The 17,810-nt window shown below is 37.2% G+C and overlaps 1 protein-coding gene across 3 annotated transcripts in view; it reads right to left on the minus strand.

The window, feature by feature from the left end:
- Positions 1 to 17,810, minus strand: part of CDK14 (cyclin dependent kinase 14) — a 318,721-nt gene that overhangs the window by 63,318 nt on the left and 237,593 nt on the right. For all 3 annotated transcript variants that reach the window (XM_054059028.1, XM_054059029.1, XM_054059027.1), the window contains 2 exons: positions 5,431 to 5,570; positions 230 to 376 (listed from right to left, as the gene is read on the minus strand). In XM_054059028.1, coding sequence (XP_053915003.1) covers positions 261 to 376; positions 5,431 to 5,570 — 256 coding nt within the window. In that variant the 3' untranslated portion in view covers positions 230 to 260. The remainder of the gene's footprint in view (positions 1 to 229; positions 377 to 5,430; positions 5,571 to 17,810) is intronic.

Below are 17,810 nucleotides of genomic sequence, written 5' to 3' on the forward strand. Positions count from 1 at the left end.
CTAACACCAACTTGAGCAATATTTTCAAGCTGTCAGTGACACTGTCCCTGCCCAAAAGGCCAGGAACTTGCACTCCTTGTATTGACCATCTATAATGAAAACCCAGAGTATCTGTTTAAATATGAACAATTTAAGAACCATGCAGTTGAATTTTATGTTTTGTTTCTCTAAAGAGAAAAAAAAGTAGAGAGTATTTTCAAAGATATACCTCCCAATAACCACGTCTTACCTGCATTATCTGTTGTGAATATAGGTATTCTTCAATGTTTGCTGTTTGATACACCTTTGCCATAACTATTGTTTTTTCCGAAGACTCTCATGCTTTCTCCAGTCTCTGGCTGTAATCTTACATTTTGAACAGTAAAAATAGAAGACACTGAAAAAAAGAATGTCAGTTCAGAAACTTTGATTTTTTCCTGTACAAGTCGTAATTTAAAAATAACTAGTTAACGTACATGGCAAACACAACACTGAGTAAATATATAGAGCTTTTACATATACCATCTATTTAAGCAAGTAAGCATTGTAAAAATTGCAAATGGAAAGAACCTGCACACATTGTGATGGAAGCTGTATGATGCAAACATTCTCAGTTGGATCTACCACCACCACCACCAGCCCTCCGCCAAAAAACCCCAAAACCAAGCTATTTCCAGTGGGGGGGTGTGTTCACTTGTTTGTCATTATACTGCTAGTAAGGTTGCAGGCAACCTCAAGTTGAGTGAGTATTGATATGCTAGGGAGTAGGAAAGCTCTACAGAGAGATCTGGACAGGCTGGATCAATGGGCCCAGGTGAACTGCGTGAGGTTTCACAAGGCCAAGTGTTGAGTCCTGCACTTGGGCCACAACAACTCCATGCAACGCTACAGGCTTGGGGAAGAGTGACTGAAAAGCTGCCCGGCAGAAAAGGACCTAGGGGTGCTGGTCAACAGCCGACTGAATATGAACGAGCCAGCAGGGTGCCCAGGTGCCAAGAAGGCCAATGGCATCCTGGCTTGTATCAGAGTGGTGTGGCAAGCAGGACTTTGGAAGGGATCATCCCCACTGTACTTGGCACTGGTGAGTCTGCATCTTGAATCTCCTGTTCAGCCTTTTACTACAAGAAAGACATTGAGGTGCTGGAATGTGTGCGAAGAAGGGCAATAAAGCTGGTGAAGGGTATGGAGTGTAAGTTTTATGAGGAGTAGCTGAGGGAACTGGGGCTGTCTAGCCTGGAGAAAACAAGGTTGAAGGGACACGTTATTGGTCTTTACTACTGGAAAGGAGGTTCTGGCGAGATGGGTGTTGGTTTCTTCTCTCAGACAGCAAGTACAGGAGAAGAGAAAATAGTCTCAAGTTGCACCACATAAGGATTAGATCAGATAGTAGGAAGAATTTCCTAACCAAAAGGGTTGTCAAGCATTGGAACTGTCTGCCCAGAAAAGTGCTTGAGTCACTACCCCGGAGGCATTTAAAAGGCATGTAAATATGTTGCTTAAAGACATGGTTTAGTAGTGGACTTGGCAGTGCTAGGTTAAGGATTGGACTTGATGATCTTAAAGGTCTTTTCCAACCAAAATATTCTATTATTCTACACAATTCATATTTTCCATTTCAAAATTTCCTCTCTCAGCATTTATAAACAAAATTGAATGTGAAGCAATGCAGCAAGGTTTTCCATTGGTTTGACATTGTGTACTACATCTTCAAAATCCTGATGCCAGTAGAACTGAGATGTTTTGCTTTACTTCATTTTATTAATTACTAAAGACACTTAGGCTTGTTAAAAATATCCCAACAACTCAGAAAGCTTTTACATAAAGCAACCCCCTTCTGCATGAGGTATAAGAAAAATGAAGATTTCCACATAACACCAGGCAACTAATTATTAATAAACATAATGCTATTAATCATAGGGATCAAACTGCAAATGGTTAAGGACACACATTTGGATGATACAAAACCTCATTTTTACTTTGGATGCCTTAAATGGGTAGGAAAAAGTGACTGACTTTTAATATCTTCTAAGAACAAATGTCGATATAAAAATATCCTCAGAGAACTGTCACTGCACGACTGGTTGAGGAAATGTTAATAGACTGTCTGTTTAAAGAACTGATCAGGGCTGGAACAGTTTTCTTTGTTTCACACTAATAACTCATTAAGCTGCAAGTTTTTGGAGCTACTCTTCCATTGACAAAAATGAATGCATTTAAAAGACCCAGTTATTTTTTTACGCATAAGACCTTCCCACTGTATTTCTGATATCTCAACTTGCATTTGATCTTCTGCTATCCTTGAAAATATGCATTATGGATGGCACATATTCTATGAAAACAAATCAATATGAGTTCTCAAATATGAAAGCAGAAAAGGGGAAGGACTGTTGTTCTTTTTTTTAAAAATAGAAAATAACAACTACAAATATTTAGTAAGAGCAGTTAATCTACATACTACTGTCCAGCTCTGAGGTGAATGAAGGCATTGTTTCTTCATTGACTGTATTGTGTTCCCCAACAATATTTTACCAGCAGAACTGCACAACTCTTACCTTTTCCATGTAATATTTTTTAAACTGAAAGTGGCTAGATGGTAGACAGAGCTCATCTGGAAACTGAATTTCTAATTCAGATGAAATCATGCCTTGACTTGAAACCAAACCAAATCAAAAATCCAAATTCTGTTTCTCACATAAACTCATTTTGCAGACATTTACAGAATAAAATACAAGATCAAAATGTTATCCTGTAAACTGTTACATAGACTATAAATACATAGTACTAAAGTCAAAACAAGAGGGGAAAGTGAAACAATTCTGACTTTTTCAATGTAGACAGAGAGACCATACTTTGTGAAATACTGTGGTTCCAAAGAAACAATATTTTCAGATGGAAAATAATTTGACTGATTTTTTGTGTGCGTCTCTCTCTCTTTCTTTCTCCTCACTCAAGAGTCTTTCCTTAGTTTTTAGGGCTAAATTCCAACATTTGCAATTCAGCACTGGCAGGAGATTGGACAAGACACATTCCACAATCAAATTTCATGTTCTATCAGGGATTCATAAAATTGCAGTACTGTCTTGACTAGGAGGCAGTAGATTTTGTGTATATGCATACTTCCGTTGTGCGTAAAGTCTCAATGTATTTATATCTACATTGAATTAACTATCAATAGCAATTCTTTCCCAATGTAAAATATTTACCAGAGAACTAGAATGACAAAAAACTGGTAATTTCGCTACACAGTAAACAATTTCCCAACTCTCCAAAGTATATGACTTCTTTGTTTTGTAAATATGTTTACAAGTATATCCAAGTAATACTAAATAGAAATGATTGTAGTATTTGATACTGGGATTGTCCTTTCTTGCATCTGGATTTATGCTTCATAATGATTATCTACTAGACACAGAAATAGTCTTTCTGTAACTCAAAATTTTACTGGAGGCATTTAGAAGAACCTTGCTTTAAAATATAATGATTTTTCATCTTTATTCTCCCTCCTTCAAAAGGTTTCACTGCTCCTGATGTTTAACGTTATGCAAAGACGTGTTTCTGCCAATGAATATCGCCTTATGGTTATGCTTCTGCAAATAACCTGCTGTGAGCTGATAAAAGGATTAATGCAGCCAAAATTCTTAATCTGTGAAATTACAAATTAAATTCTCATATTAAAAATACCACCCTGAGGTATTTTTTGTGGTTTTAATTCCCCTCTGGTGTTCTGCATACATTGTGCTTGTTAATGACTAGGACAAGACTGTCTCTGTTGGCAGCCTGCTGCAGAGTGATAATGTGTAGGCATTTACTTCACTGATAGAACTGGATTTAACCACTGACTGATAAACTAAGTGGCAAGTAGGTAATAAGCCCATATTAACAGAAAAGTACTACTCCAGAATTCAGAATTCAAAATCCTGGCTAGGCTAAATCACACAGTCAGGAGGATTGAGATGTCACTACTGCAGAGTGATTTTTGTTTTCCATTTAGTGGAAAAAGGATAAATGAACTGGCATTCTTGATGTTTCATTAGTCTCAAAGAAATGAATCTCTTTGCAGCAATTTCAGCAATAGCAGACTTTCAACGGCAGCCTTGATTTACACTGCTTCCTTTGAATTTTCAGCTTATAATGTACTGCAGTAAGCAAGCTCAGTAGTGGGTTAGCATGGCAGAGAAGGAAACTGGAAATCTTATTACAGAGCAAGGACGTGGTCTATGACAAAGGTAGCAATGGACCAAAACTAATGGCGCTGGTTTAAATTTAATGTTCATAGTCTACAAATGGGAAAGTGCTCTTCAGAGAAGAGCTGGGAGTAGGGTACGCAGACTGCCAGGCCACAGAACCAGCTAAAAATGTGACTGCTACAGCTGTCAAGGGTGGAAAACGTAAGCTTTTGGAAGACAAAAGTTTACACGCTGACACTGATGTAAAGAGAATCTACTGTGGATTAATATTCAGAAAGAGAACTCAGTTTTTACAAGCAAACTTTTAAATCAGTCATAATTACACACATGTGCTATTGTTGCATATGTGAACTTTTTGCCTTGGAGTAGTGGATTTAGATCTTTTCCTAACAGATGTATGTTTGAAAGCAGAAAATAACAAACACTGTTCTAATGCAAACATGCTTTTCTTCACCTCACTGAGTTAAAGGAAATTACTGAATGTTATTCCCCTGTGAAACCTATTGTTAATAACAAAACCTTCTCTCAATCAAAAATATCATGCATGATAGTATTTCTCCCCAGAATAAATAGTAGTATGCTTTTAACACTGGAAAAAGATACAGACACTTATGACAGAAATTATTCACAATTATTAAAGAGATAATTGACAACATACATGATGATAGGAATATTTTTTCCAAGTTAACAGGAATGCACTTTAATAAAAGAAATAAAAATATGTACGCAAATACTAAAAGCATTCTTAGTTAATAATATCATCTGACACCCTCTTCTTACACAGTCTAATTCAGCAAATTAAGTGATTGTTTACTTTGTGTTTCTCAAGATTTCCAAACAGTGAGTGCTTTCCTAAAGGTTAGTGTTATAACAGAGAGATTCTGTAAATCAAATACAGCTGGATTTTTATCCTATATGGTGCAGCTAGTTAAGAATTACTGTATGTTATAAAGTGAAAAGCACTAAATATGTAAATTGTATTTTTCCTTTTGCTTTATGACAATTCAGATAATTCTCTTGGCTGCACACATATTCAAATACAAAGATAGCTGGCTGCAGACTGCAGAGCAGAGATAGCAAAAGAAAAAAAAAAAGAATCCATTTTTTCCTGTGTCAAGCTAACTACATAATTTCAAGCTACACAATTGCACTCAAATATTTTCTGTGTGTCTGTGTATGCCCACAAAGCTGTTTAGCATACACACATGCATCTGCATGAACTGGAGTCTTTGTTTTCAATCGATTTGGAGGTGATTATACTCACTATCAGTTAACTCCCATAGCCGTGGGGGTAGATCACTGAAATACTCATGGCTCAGGGCTGCCTGTGCTGACAATCTGTTCTTTGGGAAACACTGGAGTAGTTCGGAGGCTAGATCTTCTGCATGATTCACATAGCTCAGCCTGAAACACAAACAAGAGTTTTTTCTTAAAAACAATCTCATTATTCTGTTTACTGATCCCATTTGCAGTCAGCACAGTTGAAACACCAAGCCTTGCTAGCCAGGATAAAGACAAAGTCTATCTGGGAGCACTATCAGGAAAAACATTCCTCAGGTTAGGGAGTCAATGAATTATTTCTGGATTGACAGCTCAAAATGAATACAAATTTTACAAATATAAAGCATATAATATGCCATATCACATATGCCCGGCCTAGTATGCTAAAGGATCATGAGCAACAGCATCTTGAAAGCAACTTCTTTGATTCTTCCATTTACATTTTCTTAAGCATAGTGACAGACTTCTACAGAGCTGGAAACAAACGGCTATTACTATCTAAACCCATGAAATCCAAGCTCAAAATAACAGCGGTATTCAAACAACTTTGTGCAGTATCAAATTTGAAAATTCAATGACGCTTAACATGCAACAGACGCATCCTGTTTCATAAAGACATTCATTCTTCGGGACGTACTGACTTCTTATTTTTTCATATATTCACATGGCAGAGGCTGACTCTTTCACTAGGTGTTAAAGCAATGCAAACATCAAGTTGTAAGTAAGTGAATCTGAGCTACTAGGGAAATCTGAGAAAACTAATTGTTTTACTGGGAGCCACACATTTGGCAATATTATAAGAAAATATAAAACAAAAATAATTGATTTGGAGGAGAGAGAGTAAAATGGTAATTAGCAAGACATGGCTTGGGTCTAGCAACATAAAACTGCCTCCTAAACTTACAAAGCCACCAAACTTACTGTAATGTGCAGTTGGAAAAGAGGTGCTGAATCTTGTTGACTTCTCATTGATATTATTATTAGGCAATTTAATGAATTCAACCATGCCTTTGCTCAATAAAGATCTCTTGTCAGGTAAAAACACCAAAATATAAGCAAGTTCTATTTTTCAATGCACTGTTTTCCCAAAACAGAGAAGACTGCAGTCCAGAATACCACAGCACAAGAAAAAGATGGTGCTATCCTCTAAAACCAATAATCCTACAGCATGCTTCACGCAAATGTTCATTTTTGTTCAGCTCAAGCTTACTTTCTGGAAAGCCATTCAAGGAAGATGGAGTTAACGGAGTCACTCTTTTATTTGCACATATTTACTACTGAATAGACATGGCATAATTTTTAAAGATCAGTGTATGCACAGGTAAAAACTATCTCTGCAATAAAGAACAAGTAACACTGAAAATACTAAATTAACAAAAAATGTTATTACAGTGAAAATTTTAAGTCACAAATCTTATAGATAGAACTTTTTGTCCATGCCCATACTGCAGTCAGCATGGGGAAAAAAAAGTCAAAAGCATCTCTGCTAAATTATGTGCTGGCGTATTTATGATATGCTGGTATTTGTAATGATTCACAAAATATGCCACTGGCTTTTTAATTTCTAGCAACTGTACATTAGAAGGGAATTTTTGAATACTGTGCCTCTCATGGAGAACAGGAAGGATATCTGTCCAGAGATGAATTGCACAGAAGTGCTGACCACCTCAGGACATTTTTTCTCATCAGCTATAATCTTACAGAATTCCCAGAATTAGGATTTGGAATCGTTATTCTAGGTTAAATACTTTAGTATTTCTGATGGGCACAATTCTTCTGTTTTCATTTTCAATTCATGACTAAATAAAGGCATAAATTAGATGCTACAACACGATTAGTTCCACACTCCTTAAACTACCAGACTGTAGAAACTGTTTCATTCAACTTTACCGAAAATCACAAGGAAGTTCATTAGAGAACATAGCAAAATATCAGGAGAAAAGGCTATTCTTAACAAAGACAAGACAAGGACAGGTAACTATTCAGGGAGAACTGGTATTAATTCCTCTACACATACAAAATTCCCATGGACTGGTGATTATACTGAGTTTGTGAGGCCTATTTTGTGTCTTAATCCCACCTCCACCAAATATTTGTTCCAAAGTCCTGGCAAATCATTCCACCAATGTACTGTTTTTCCCCACAGAGGTAGCCGCATCCTTTTTAGGAGCCATAGTAAACTTGCTCTGTCTTGAATGAAAGCTGCTAAGTCAGAAAAACGAGATCACTTGCATAAGTAATTAAATGTTACTCTCCAATACAAGAATTGTACCATTCCTTAGCTGATCCATAGGTATAGTGACAATGCTAATTAAGTAAGGCAGAGTAAAAGAAAAGAACATTAAAAAATTACTGACTTCTGAATTGCAGGTGAAAATAATGGATGATGACATCTTAGTTCCTTGCCGCTCTTGAACAGAACAGTGCAAATATTTTGACTGTATTAATGATCACCAATATACCTGGCACACTGCTAAGATTTTTTTTTTTTTAGCAAGAAAATCAGATTAACTAATATAAATCGAGAATATTTTGAGTAGGAACAGTTTTAGAAACCAAAGTCACTTTCCCAGTTTAGAAACAAATAAAATACTTGTTTATGGAGATCAATCAAGAAGTCAAAGACAATTATTAAATAATCAGTAGATTATACATTAATACAACATAAACCCAACAAAATTATCTAAGGCTGCAACATAATCACATCAACTAACAAAATAACTGTGAATAAAACAGACAAAATTAGAATCGGTTTTATAATTAATAAACAGAAAAAAGCCTAAATTCACTGCACAGTCTGCAAAAATAGTTCAATCTGCTATAATTACTACATTTACCTGCCCTGATAATACTCTCAGTAATGCTGTGGGGAGGCTAGTTGTTTCTACAGTGCTTTGTGGATTCCAGTTGCTACATTATTAGCATTACATTTCCAAGTACTTATAGATTTTAAACTCAGAAGGGACCATAATGATCATTTCTCACTTGCTCTGTAATATAGACTGAAGAAGATCATCCCAGTAACTCATGGATCAAATCATCACTTTTAGCTAGGATCAGCTGTATCTTTAAAATTCTACATCAAAGTTCTAGCTTTGTGTATGGATCTTTGCACAATGAAAAAATTCTTCTCCAAAACCCATGCCTTTTGAGACGGTCACTTCTGGAAATCAGTGGACACTGCAGAAGGCATACCTATGTGGGTTCCTAAGGTTGTCAGTGTTAAAATCGATGGCTTAGTGGAATGCATGACTAATTTTATTGCTTTGTTTAAGGAAAAGATATTCCTCCACTTATGAAAAATGCACTGTATGATCACGTATTTAAATTACATCTACCACATTACATCTACTTTCTTGTTTCAAGAAACCCATTTCGTGCATAACCTCAACGCTCTGGAACATCAGAAAGTTTGGTTTTGTTTCTTTGCCTTTTATTTTTTTGGTCAGTAGCCTTTTTAAAATCTCCTACTTAACACATGATTAACAATTTGTCTGATGTACGTTTGAAACATGATTCCTCAATAGGGACAAAGGCTGAATTTTCTGATGGGGTTCAGTAGTTAAGAAAAGTTAATACAGAAAAGTTAACAAAAAGAGCTAAAGAAAAAAAGATTTGATTTTTAAATACACCTCCTTCAGTATGTGACAGGATGGAATTTCATACAATATGGCTTTGTGTCTAAAACATAATAGCATGTTTTGTCTCACAGCAGTTGGGCCATATAGGAACTTGGCATGCATGATATGGCAAGTCTCAATATTCACGCTTCACTTACTGTCACACTAATCACTGAGGAATAGTTACTAGCCATGACAGCAGATATACTTTCAGAAAATGTGGTGTACAGCAGAATACAGAAAAACTTTGGCAATAAGTATTAAATAATATGTAGATATTGTTTTGAGAAATATTGGGAATATTTTTGCAGATCTACTCTGATGACTTTCATGAAATACACTGATTTTCAGCTTAATCCCAAATGCTATATATGGCTTTAGCTCAAGAAAAACAAACACCATATGAGCCTATCTCACTTTAAACTTATATGAATGTGACCAGACTTAGGCAGTTGTAAATCTCACTGGATTATAAGAATTTTACACAATTTCAGAAACAAGCTTAAATGCCTTTCTACTGAAGAGGAAGGTCAGCATTTGGTCAAGCAGAACATGACTAAGATCACTGAAGTTTGGTTTAAGCTCTTAAGAAAAAAAAGTTTTGGGCATGTGCAGTGAACTTCTGAACTTGGGGTGATTTCCTTTTAAATGGAGTGAAGAAGGCAGCTCAAATTCACATTAATAATTAAGACAAATGGGCATTAAAACAAATGGAGATAATATGCTGTCTATATACTCCTAACAGCATGAGGTAAATACCTCCCAAAGCAAAAAGCATTTACTGTGCATATTTTCCAAGTGAAGATATGACTCTCAGCATATCATTAATTCATTTCTCAACTGGCATTCATAGCATGGCCTGGAGGAGTATGGCACCTAATTCCCTTTGAAAACCTCGTCTCTGCTTCTTTAGTCTAAGTAATCCCTTGCAACCTGAAGTGCTGAAAGACAAAACCACAGTTAACCCAATCACACTATATTTAGCAGAGTTTAAAGTTTAATGGCAAGAAGAGAATAAACAAAACATTTAACATGTTGGTGCAAATCCAACACGCCATACAGTAACCCTTGCAGCTTGTTTCACAGAGGACGCTCCCCTCAGCAACGGGGCTCTTGTACAGTCCCTGTGGTTCCTCACCTATCATGACACCACCATGATGCCCACATTCCCCATTTTCATCCAGATCTACTTGAAGACAGCAGTTATTTCCCCCTGTCCCAGGCTTTACACCTCTCCTGAGTTCTGACACAAAACTATGCCAGCATCGTATACTGTAGTTAATGCTTTCTTTGCAAATTCATTATCTTCTAACCAGCTGATATGGACGTGTCCTTGTGTGCCTTGATAGCTTGCACCTCTGAATATGCATGCAACCCTACTAGCAGCAGCTACGCAGCACACAAATAGAAGCAGGGCCTATCCTAAGTAACACTTTCTTTTTACTAAGTATCACCAGCCTTTTTTGTTGTTACAGCCATACAGAGAACACCTGCGGTCTTCAAAGACCTAACGTGCCAGCTCCAGCATGCAATAGCTGCTTCCCTAACACTCCTGGTGTGCCTCCACGGAGCTGTTGCAGAGATTATTTAGCCATCACGAAACCACCACAAGTGAATGCAAGTTTTGATGTGATGCTTTTAGCTTTTGTTATAGATGAAGGCATAAAGCGGCACCTCAAGACGAAAATCTAACGGAGTAAAGACGTTATCACTTTTCTCTGTGTTTTACACACAGGGTACTGAGGACTAAAACTGATGAACAAAGAGAGACAAAAGCTTTTGAAGGCTCACTGGAAGAGGGTTTTATTTGTTGCTGATCAACCACAAAATACAGAATTTGCACTACAGCACAGTGTAGTGGTACTTCAAGCCAAATGATACAGTAAACACTATTTAAACTATAGTCAATCACAGTCACAGGGACCATATTTCAGTGTTGAGATTGTCGCTCAAACCTGCATGAGGCTGCCAACAGCAGCCCTAATTTCGTGCTGGGTTGTGCATGCTCTTTAGGAGAGTCATGTCTCCAAACATCTGATGTCCCTCTTGTCTTTCCTAAATTTAAGGTGCTGACAGCAGTTTAGACTCAGAAACACTGAGCCCTCTACAGATGCAGGGTGGAAAGTATGATCTCAAGACTCCTGAGGCCATCACTTCAATTATACTCTTCTTGGTACCTCACTAGAAGCAAGACTGCTACACTAGTGCCACTTCTTCAGTGAGCTAGGCTGGATCAACGTGGCAACACTGATCCCAGCATCTGTCCTTGCTCTGTGCTCCTGCACAACACTGCACTCCACAGTCTTCAGACCTCCACGATTTCTGTAAAGGTGCATGAAATTCTCTCTTTGGAAATTAAGAAATTAGTTTGATCCCTTTTAATTATATTACCATATCACAGCATCAACAGTCTTATCTGTTGAAGCACTGAAAAGGTGGTCAAAATGTTCATTATTAAAATAAAAGCCGCGACAACCAGCAAGTATTTGCTGATATTGCACAGAGCTAAAAGTGTCAGTGTGTTTCATTCTTCAGTGTTGCTGTTAATGTAGATGTAAAAGAGGTCAGAACCCCATTGGGAAAGCTGCGGAGGTAAGTTCATTCGGTGCATTCCAGGAAGGTAATAATAACCCTGACCCGTCTAAACTAATTCTCACTTGACAGTTGCACAGATGCCATTAGCTGGAAAGTGGCCAACTTGAACCATGAACAAAAGTGAATAAAACAAATGAAGGTTCTAACAAAATGGGTAACTAGGTTGGGGTTTTTCTATTTTAATCAATGTAGATTACCTCTAGGTATGTTATTTTTATACACTTGGTAAGTTTATTAAAGAATCTGACCCAGTAGGTAAACTGTAACTATAGCTGTAGCTCCTGCACTTCCCAGAGTGGAGAATTAAGACACTTACTTAAACTGCTTATGAGTTACATGAGGTTTCAGAGATTTCATTTTGGTCATACCAAAGCTAGACAACAAGTGATCCGACCTCTCACAGCAATTCACATTCTATAATGGCAATTAAGTTCAGTCATGACTAGCTTAAAATCATTTGTATGTGTCATCACTGAACATAACTCAAGGCAAAAACTTAGATATGAGTCTATTTCTCCCTTACTTTTTCTGTGCTGGATTTGATATGTTTTAGTGTCCATTTCAGATGTATTACTGTATTCCTACAACACAACACAACACAACACTGCCTGCAATATCCAGCTTGAAAGGTTTGCTTCATACTGGGAGCAGAACATTAACACCTGTACAGAACACATCGTCATTAAGTATTGAATGTGGTTTATTTGAGCTTTAAATGCTAAGCTTAAAGAGAATCAGACAATATATTATAGAAGAGACATAACGCTACCCTGAGTTTTGTCCTTCTAAAACTTGGCATGCACCTGGGCTAGTTCTTGCTCCAATGCCTCAGAATAAATATGCTCCGCTATGAAACCTTCCAAAGAAACCCAATGCCAACCACTGACAGCCTACGGCGTGAAGACAGCCAATACTGTTCACTGACAATATGGTAGATTCTTCCCTGTCTTGTTCTATACCATTTTGATACAGAATAAGGTTTAAATTTGATACTAGGTATCTTTTGTCAGGATAATATATGCTGGAGCATGAAATGAAGGCAGAACTATGGAGTCTCCACAACCAACATTAAAGAAAGAAAAATAAGCTTATTTAAACAGCAAATATACAATGTAAGTCCAGTGATAACATACTCTGATCTATTGAGAATGTGGCTTTCAGTGATATGATCACATAACTTCCTTAATTCCTGGGAATTCTGAGGTTGTGATATTCCAGGCAATATGACTGCTGGGTGTTCTGCTACTGCTTAAAGCGACATTCAAACTAAAAGAGGAATACTTGGAATATTTCACATTATTTCACTCAGTTTTCAGCAGTTTCTCTCAGACATAGGTATTTCCCAGAAAAAGTATTTCCTAAGAAATTTTATTCAGAATGTGCTTTACCATTTTGCCCTAGAAAGAATTTGGCAATACTTTTATTTTATTTTACATGCCATCACCAATCAGCTATTTTAATTCTTTCAGCATCCCAATTAGCCCAGTACTGAAGTTGTTAATTATGGAAGACACAGCGTATTACTTACACCATGACAGACTACTACTGAATATGATAGATTTACAGTTTACTGAAATAACTTTGCTTGCTGTGAGTGTAATTAATGAAGAGCAAGAACACGGTGGTGACATCTCATCAAAAGCTTTTGATTATTTTGAAATTTTTTAAAGGGCATGAATCTTCTGATCAAGGACAATGTTTTTTAAAGGCCTTCTTTGTGCACTTCTGTGTTCTGTGTTGAACAGAATATCCTCGGAAAACAGAGCTAAAAATAATTACTAACACTCAAATCACTTTATGAGCTATTATTTCACCAGAAAATGGAGAAAATATATCTTTAATCCTGAACAAAAACTCTTCAAGGTTTATGTTCTCTATAAACCTTTCACTGAGAACTGAAAATATAAGTTAGTAATGCAATAAATGCCCTAACAAATATATCAGATTTTTCACTTAATGCTTTTTACAGGCTTAAACCAAACTGAGTGAAAGAAAATCACCTTTTACAGTCCGACTCTTAAAGGAAGAATGCCTTTCTGTTATGCTTTTTAAAAGAAGGCATGGTGAATTTATATCAACTTCACTGAATCTTGGGGCATGATAAAAGGAAGAAAATACGGCAGTGGAGTTAACATTCCACAGCATTCTTTCTTCACATATTTATTTCCTCACTGGCTGGACATAAGCCAAAAAAAAAGGAGGGAATAACTTCCCCCCAAAAACCCCAAAACAACCCAATGCCACCTCCTCAAAAAAAACCCCAAAAACAACCAAGCCAACACAAACCACAGAAGAATCCACAGAAATAGTTGGAATAAACCTTTGGCACACAATGCAGTCAAAGCTTTCTGCTCTTCCTCCTCCTACCCTTGACAATCTGGACTGTTTCTCTCCAAAGAAATCTAAGCAAAAATACTCCACATTAAAAACAACTAAACTCCGAATTGCAAATTTGTCAGAGGGTACAGCCACTAGGGCAGTAAATAAAGTTTCCTCTTTTTTCCCTCATTAAATGACTACAGAAAGACAAACCAGCTGTCTTTTTGGACCTATTGCCTTTTGCAAACTGAAAAAAAAACCCAGCAGAACTAAGTTTTAGTAAATAAACATTAGCACTACCTTTTAAATCTCTGCCCTCTTGTCTGATATTTTATCATCCCAGGTCTGAGAAGTTTTAATTTCATTCTAATGTAAATAAGAACTGGTCTGTTTGCACAGTACTTCAACAAGAATTTGCTGCAAGGTTGCAGCATGCAGGCAGTGCCCCAAGAAGGGTGACCTCGCTTTAGTCAGTGAAGCCAAAGATCATTTATCACAGTTAACCTACAAATCTGTCTTGCTGGGGCCTCAGATCAGTCAACCCCTTGGAAGCAGCTACTTGTCCTGTCCTCCCACGGCTCCCTAAAACATCGGATGGGTCTGATCTTTCCTATTATTGTATACCTCTCAGCTAATAAAATATATATTTATAGATACGGAGTGAACTGGAGTACTTTGTATTTATTTATACAGCTCATTAACGGTGGGTAGAGATTTGGAGGCAGAGAGAATGCCCCAAGCGTAGAATGCTCAGGAAGACAGACCCTAGGCATATGCACGTATTTAACTTTATGTATATGAGTTGCCTGGCTGAACCCAATGACGCTAAGGAATTACATAGAAGTAGGCATCCAGGTCTTTTTTTTAAATGTACTCCTAAGCTAAGACATGGCAGGGAAAAGATGCAGAACTAGTAAACATCGAGAAGAGGCAACCAAGACAGTTATAATGAGCATATCGGCAACAGATTCAAAGCTTCACATACTTCTCAAAGTATAAAAAAATACTTTATTATTTACTATTATACCTAAGTATAATATATATATATCACAGAGAACTAGCTGTAGCTCCCTGAACCTGAGGTACTTGGTTCAGATGAGATTATGGGATGGAAACCCACATTCACACTATCATCGTAGTGCAGAAGGTGCCATTCCTTCTCCAGATTCACTCTCCTGATTCAGCACACCACTCTTCCTCTTTACATTAACTGAGATAGCATTCTAAAGGGAACATTAGGTCACCTTCCAGCAGGGAGAAGCTGGCACACTGAAAATCCAGTGCCTGATACCAACAGAGCAGTAATACTTATTGAGAGACAAATGTTTGTGCCAATCTGTTAAAAAAGTCTGAATTTTACTTTGAACTTGAACAGAGATAAACACGAGTGTAATTATTCTTCCTAGACACGGAGACCATTGTAGAAGGAGAAAACAGTGATCTCTCTCTTGTCTGCAGTTTGGAGAAAATGTAACACAATTTTGCATTGAATTCTTTTAAAAAGCGAAACATTACATATCCACTCATACCTGTACTGAAGTGTCTTTTTAAAAATTGCCCAGATTTAACACAACAGTTTATGTCTTTTTAACTATAAATAGGCTGGAGATGAATGACCAAGCCACAAATTCCATATATTTTAACTATCAATTACTCAAATATGTGGATTTTAAGTGCTTGTACTCACATATGTGTGAGGATGGAGTGCTATCTGACACTCAGAAATTGGCTTTCAGTAGGGAAGGACTCAATCCTGAACTATTTTTGCAAATACTAACCTGTCAAAGCAGCATGAAAGAGAGACAGCTAAGCAGGGAGTTACTGCTATTTAGACATAAATCAGCATAAGCAATTTAAGAACTAAAATAAAAATTGCTATCTATAACAGTGACCATTAAAGGTCAGATTTCTCCAAGAGTCAACTACCACTAAAAATTGACTGCCAGTAATGCTCAGGCTACTTCTAATGACTCAAACTAGGCAGGTGGATTTTTAAAAGATTTTGCACACGTGGAATTGTGGAATCCATAGAGCACTGCACCTCATATGGTCATCCGTGCTGCCACTGTATTGGGACAACCAGGTAAATAAACATCTGGGACCCACTCTAGGGACCTAAGTGCATATTAAGCTTCTGTGAAAGCAGGCATTTGAGGCAGACAAGGACTAGTCCCAGCAGATTCCAAACTGAGAACTGCAAACAACTGGTAAATGCACTGTCTAGGCACAAGCCCATCTGATTCCCAGAACAGAAGACAGAAGTTGTGAGTCTGCCTGAATTATCTAGAGGACAGGAGAAGGTCTAAATATGAGTATGAGATCACTGACATAAGAACAGAGAATAGGAGCAAATAGATAGCTTTGGGAAGGATGAGATGAAGAAGCAGAATTATGGAGGATTTTGTAAAGGATAAGATGGAGATCAAAAATTATGTAGTGGCACACTCAGTGTTGGGATCCACAGGAAAAATAAACTGAATTTACCTGTTGTTTTTTATATGATGTAAAGAATTATTTTGGTGATGAGAGGATGTGAGAAACATACTACAATAATTGAGATCTGAGTGACAGAGTTGGTCTTGGGGAAGGAAAAAAATATCTTAGAAAAGCTGGAGAGAAAAAGAAAATTGTAAAATGTATACATCAGTCTGGATGCACAGGATAGGACAGATGACATAAAAACAGCTCTAAGACTTCAGGCCTAGGTGACAAGCGATGCTAGCATTACAGCGAGAGAAGAAACTTCACTGGGACTTTGCTCAAGTGTGCAAGAGGCAGGGAATAGTAGGAATCTCTGTGTTGAAACCTATATTGTCAAATCAAGCAGGGCTAGAGAGACAGCCTGACCACTCAAATACTGAGTGTCCACATTATCCTCCAGACTATTTTGCCCCATGCCAAATAGCATTCTCCAAAACGACTCCAAGATGTAGTTCAGGGAACACACCATGCCAGGGACCATTCCCAAAAGGGAGCATATAGCAGCCTCCTATAAGTAGGGTGTGCCATCACCTTCAGTCTTATGCTAGACAATACAATTCACATGGCCTGCAGCACTAGTCTTACATTATTATGGAAATTTTGGATGAAAAAGCTAATACTGAATGCCCCAAAAATAATAATTGCACCTGCAGCTGTATGGGGACCACACAAAGCCCACAGGAGATGCACACCCAAGCATTACTTAGTACAGCTGTAGCTAAGGTCTGCCACATGGCCTCAGGGCCAGAAGATAGTCCCTGGCTCTGCTTTAGTTAGCAGCATAGACATAAGCTGTATCTGACAGAAAAATGATATTCACCAAACACTATCTGTCAACATCTCGGGAAAGATTCATGCCCTTATGGTTGCAGAATAAAGCCTGACTCAAGGGCACTTTAAGGATCAAATATGAAAGAAATAAAAAGAATGTAACACTATTCTACAAAAGTCGTAATACTGAGGGAAGGTCAAAATAATCTGGAGCATGATTTTTTTATATCAGAATGGTAAAATGAGTCTGAGGAACATTAAGAGAACACAGTAGTAAAATAAGCTTTAAGACTGCTATAGAATCTAACCAAAGAAGGCAAAGTAAAAATTACGGTCCATTCTTAACTTGCAATGGTATCAGACTGGAAAGCTTAAGTGTCTTGCTTTTATAAGGCTTTTATAAAAGTTTTTAAGTTTGGGCCAAAACAATAGTACTATTTAAAAACTACTCTGGATTCCTAAACAATAGATTTTAATAAAAGGCAAAAAATACATTTATGATAATATGACAGAAGTAAAAGTTTTATTTTTTCTATTAAAATCCTTTGCAGTAAGATTCTGAGTTCATAAATCCAGC

The sequence above is a fragment of the Cuculus canorus genome, chromosome 2, assembly GCF_017976375.1.
Source record: "Cuculus canorus isolate bCucCan1 chromosome 2, bCucCan1.pri, whole genome shotgun sequence".
In the NCBI taxonomy this organism is placed as follows: domain Eukaryota; kingdom Metazoa; phylum Chordata; class Aves; order Cuculiformes; family Cuculidae; genus Cuculus; species Cuculus canorus.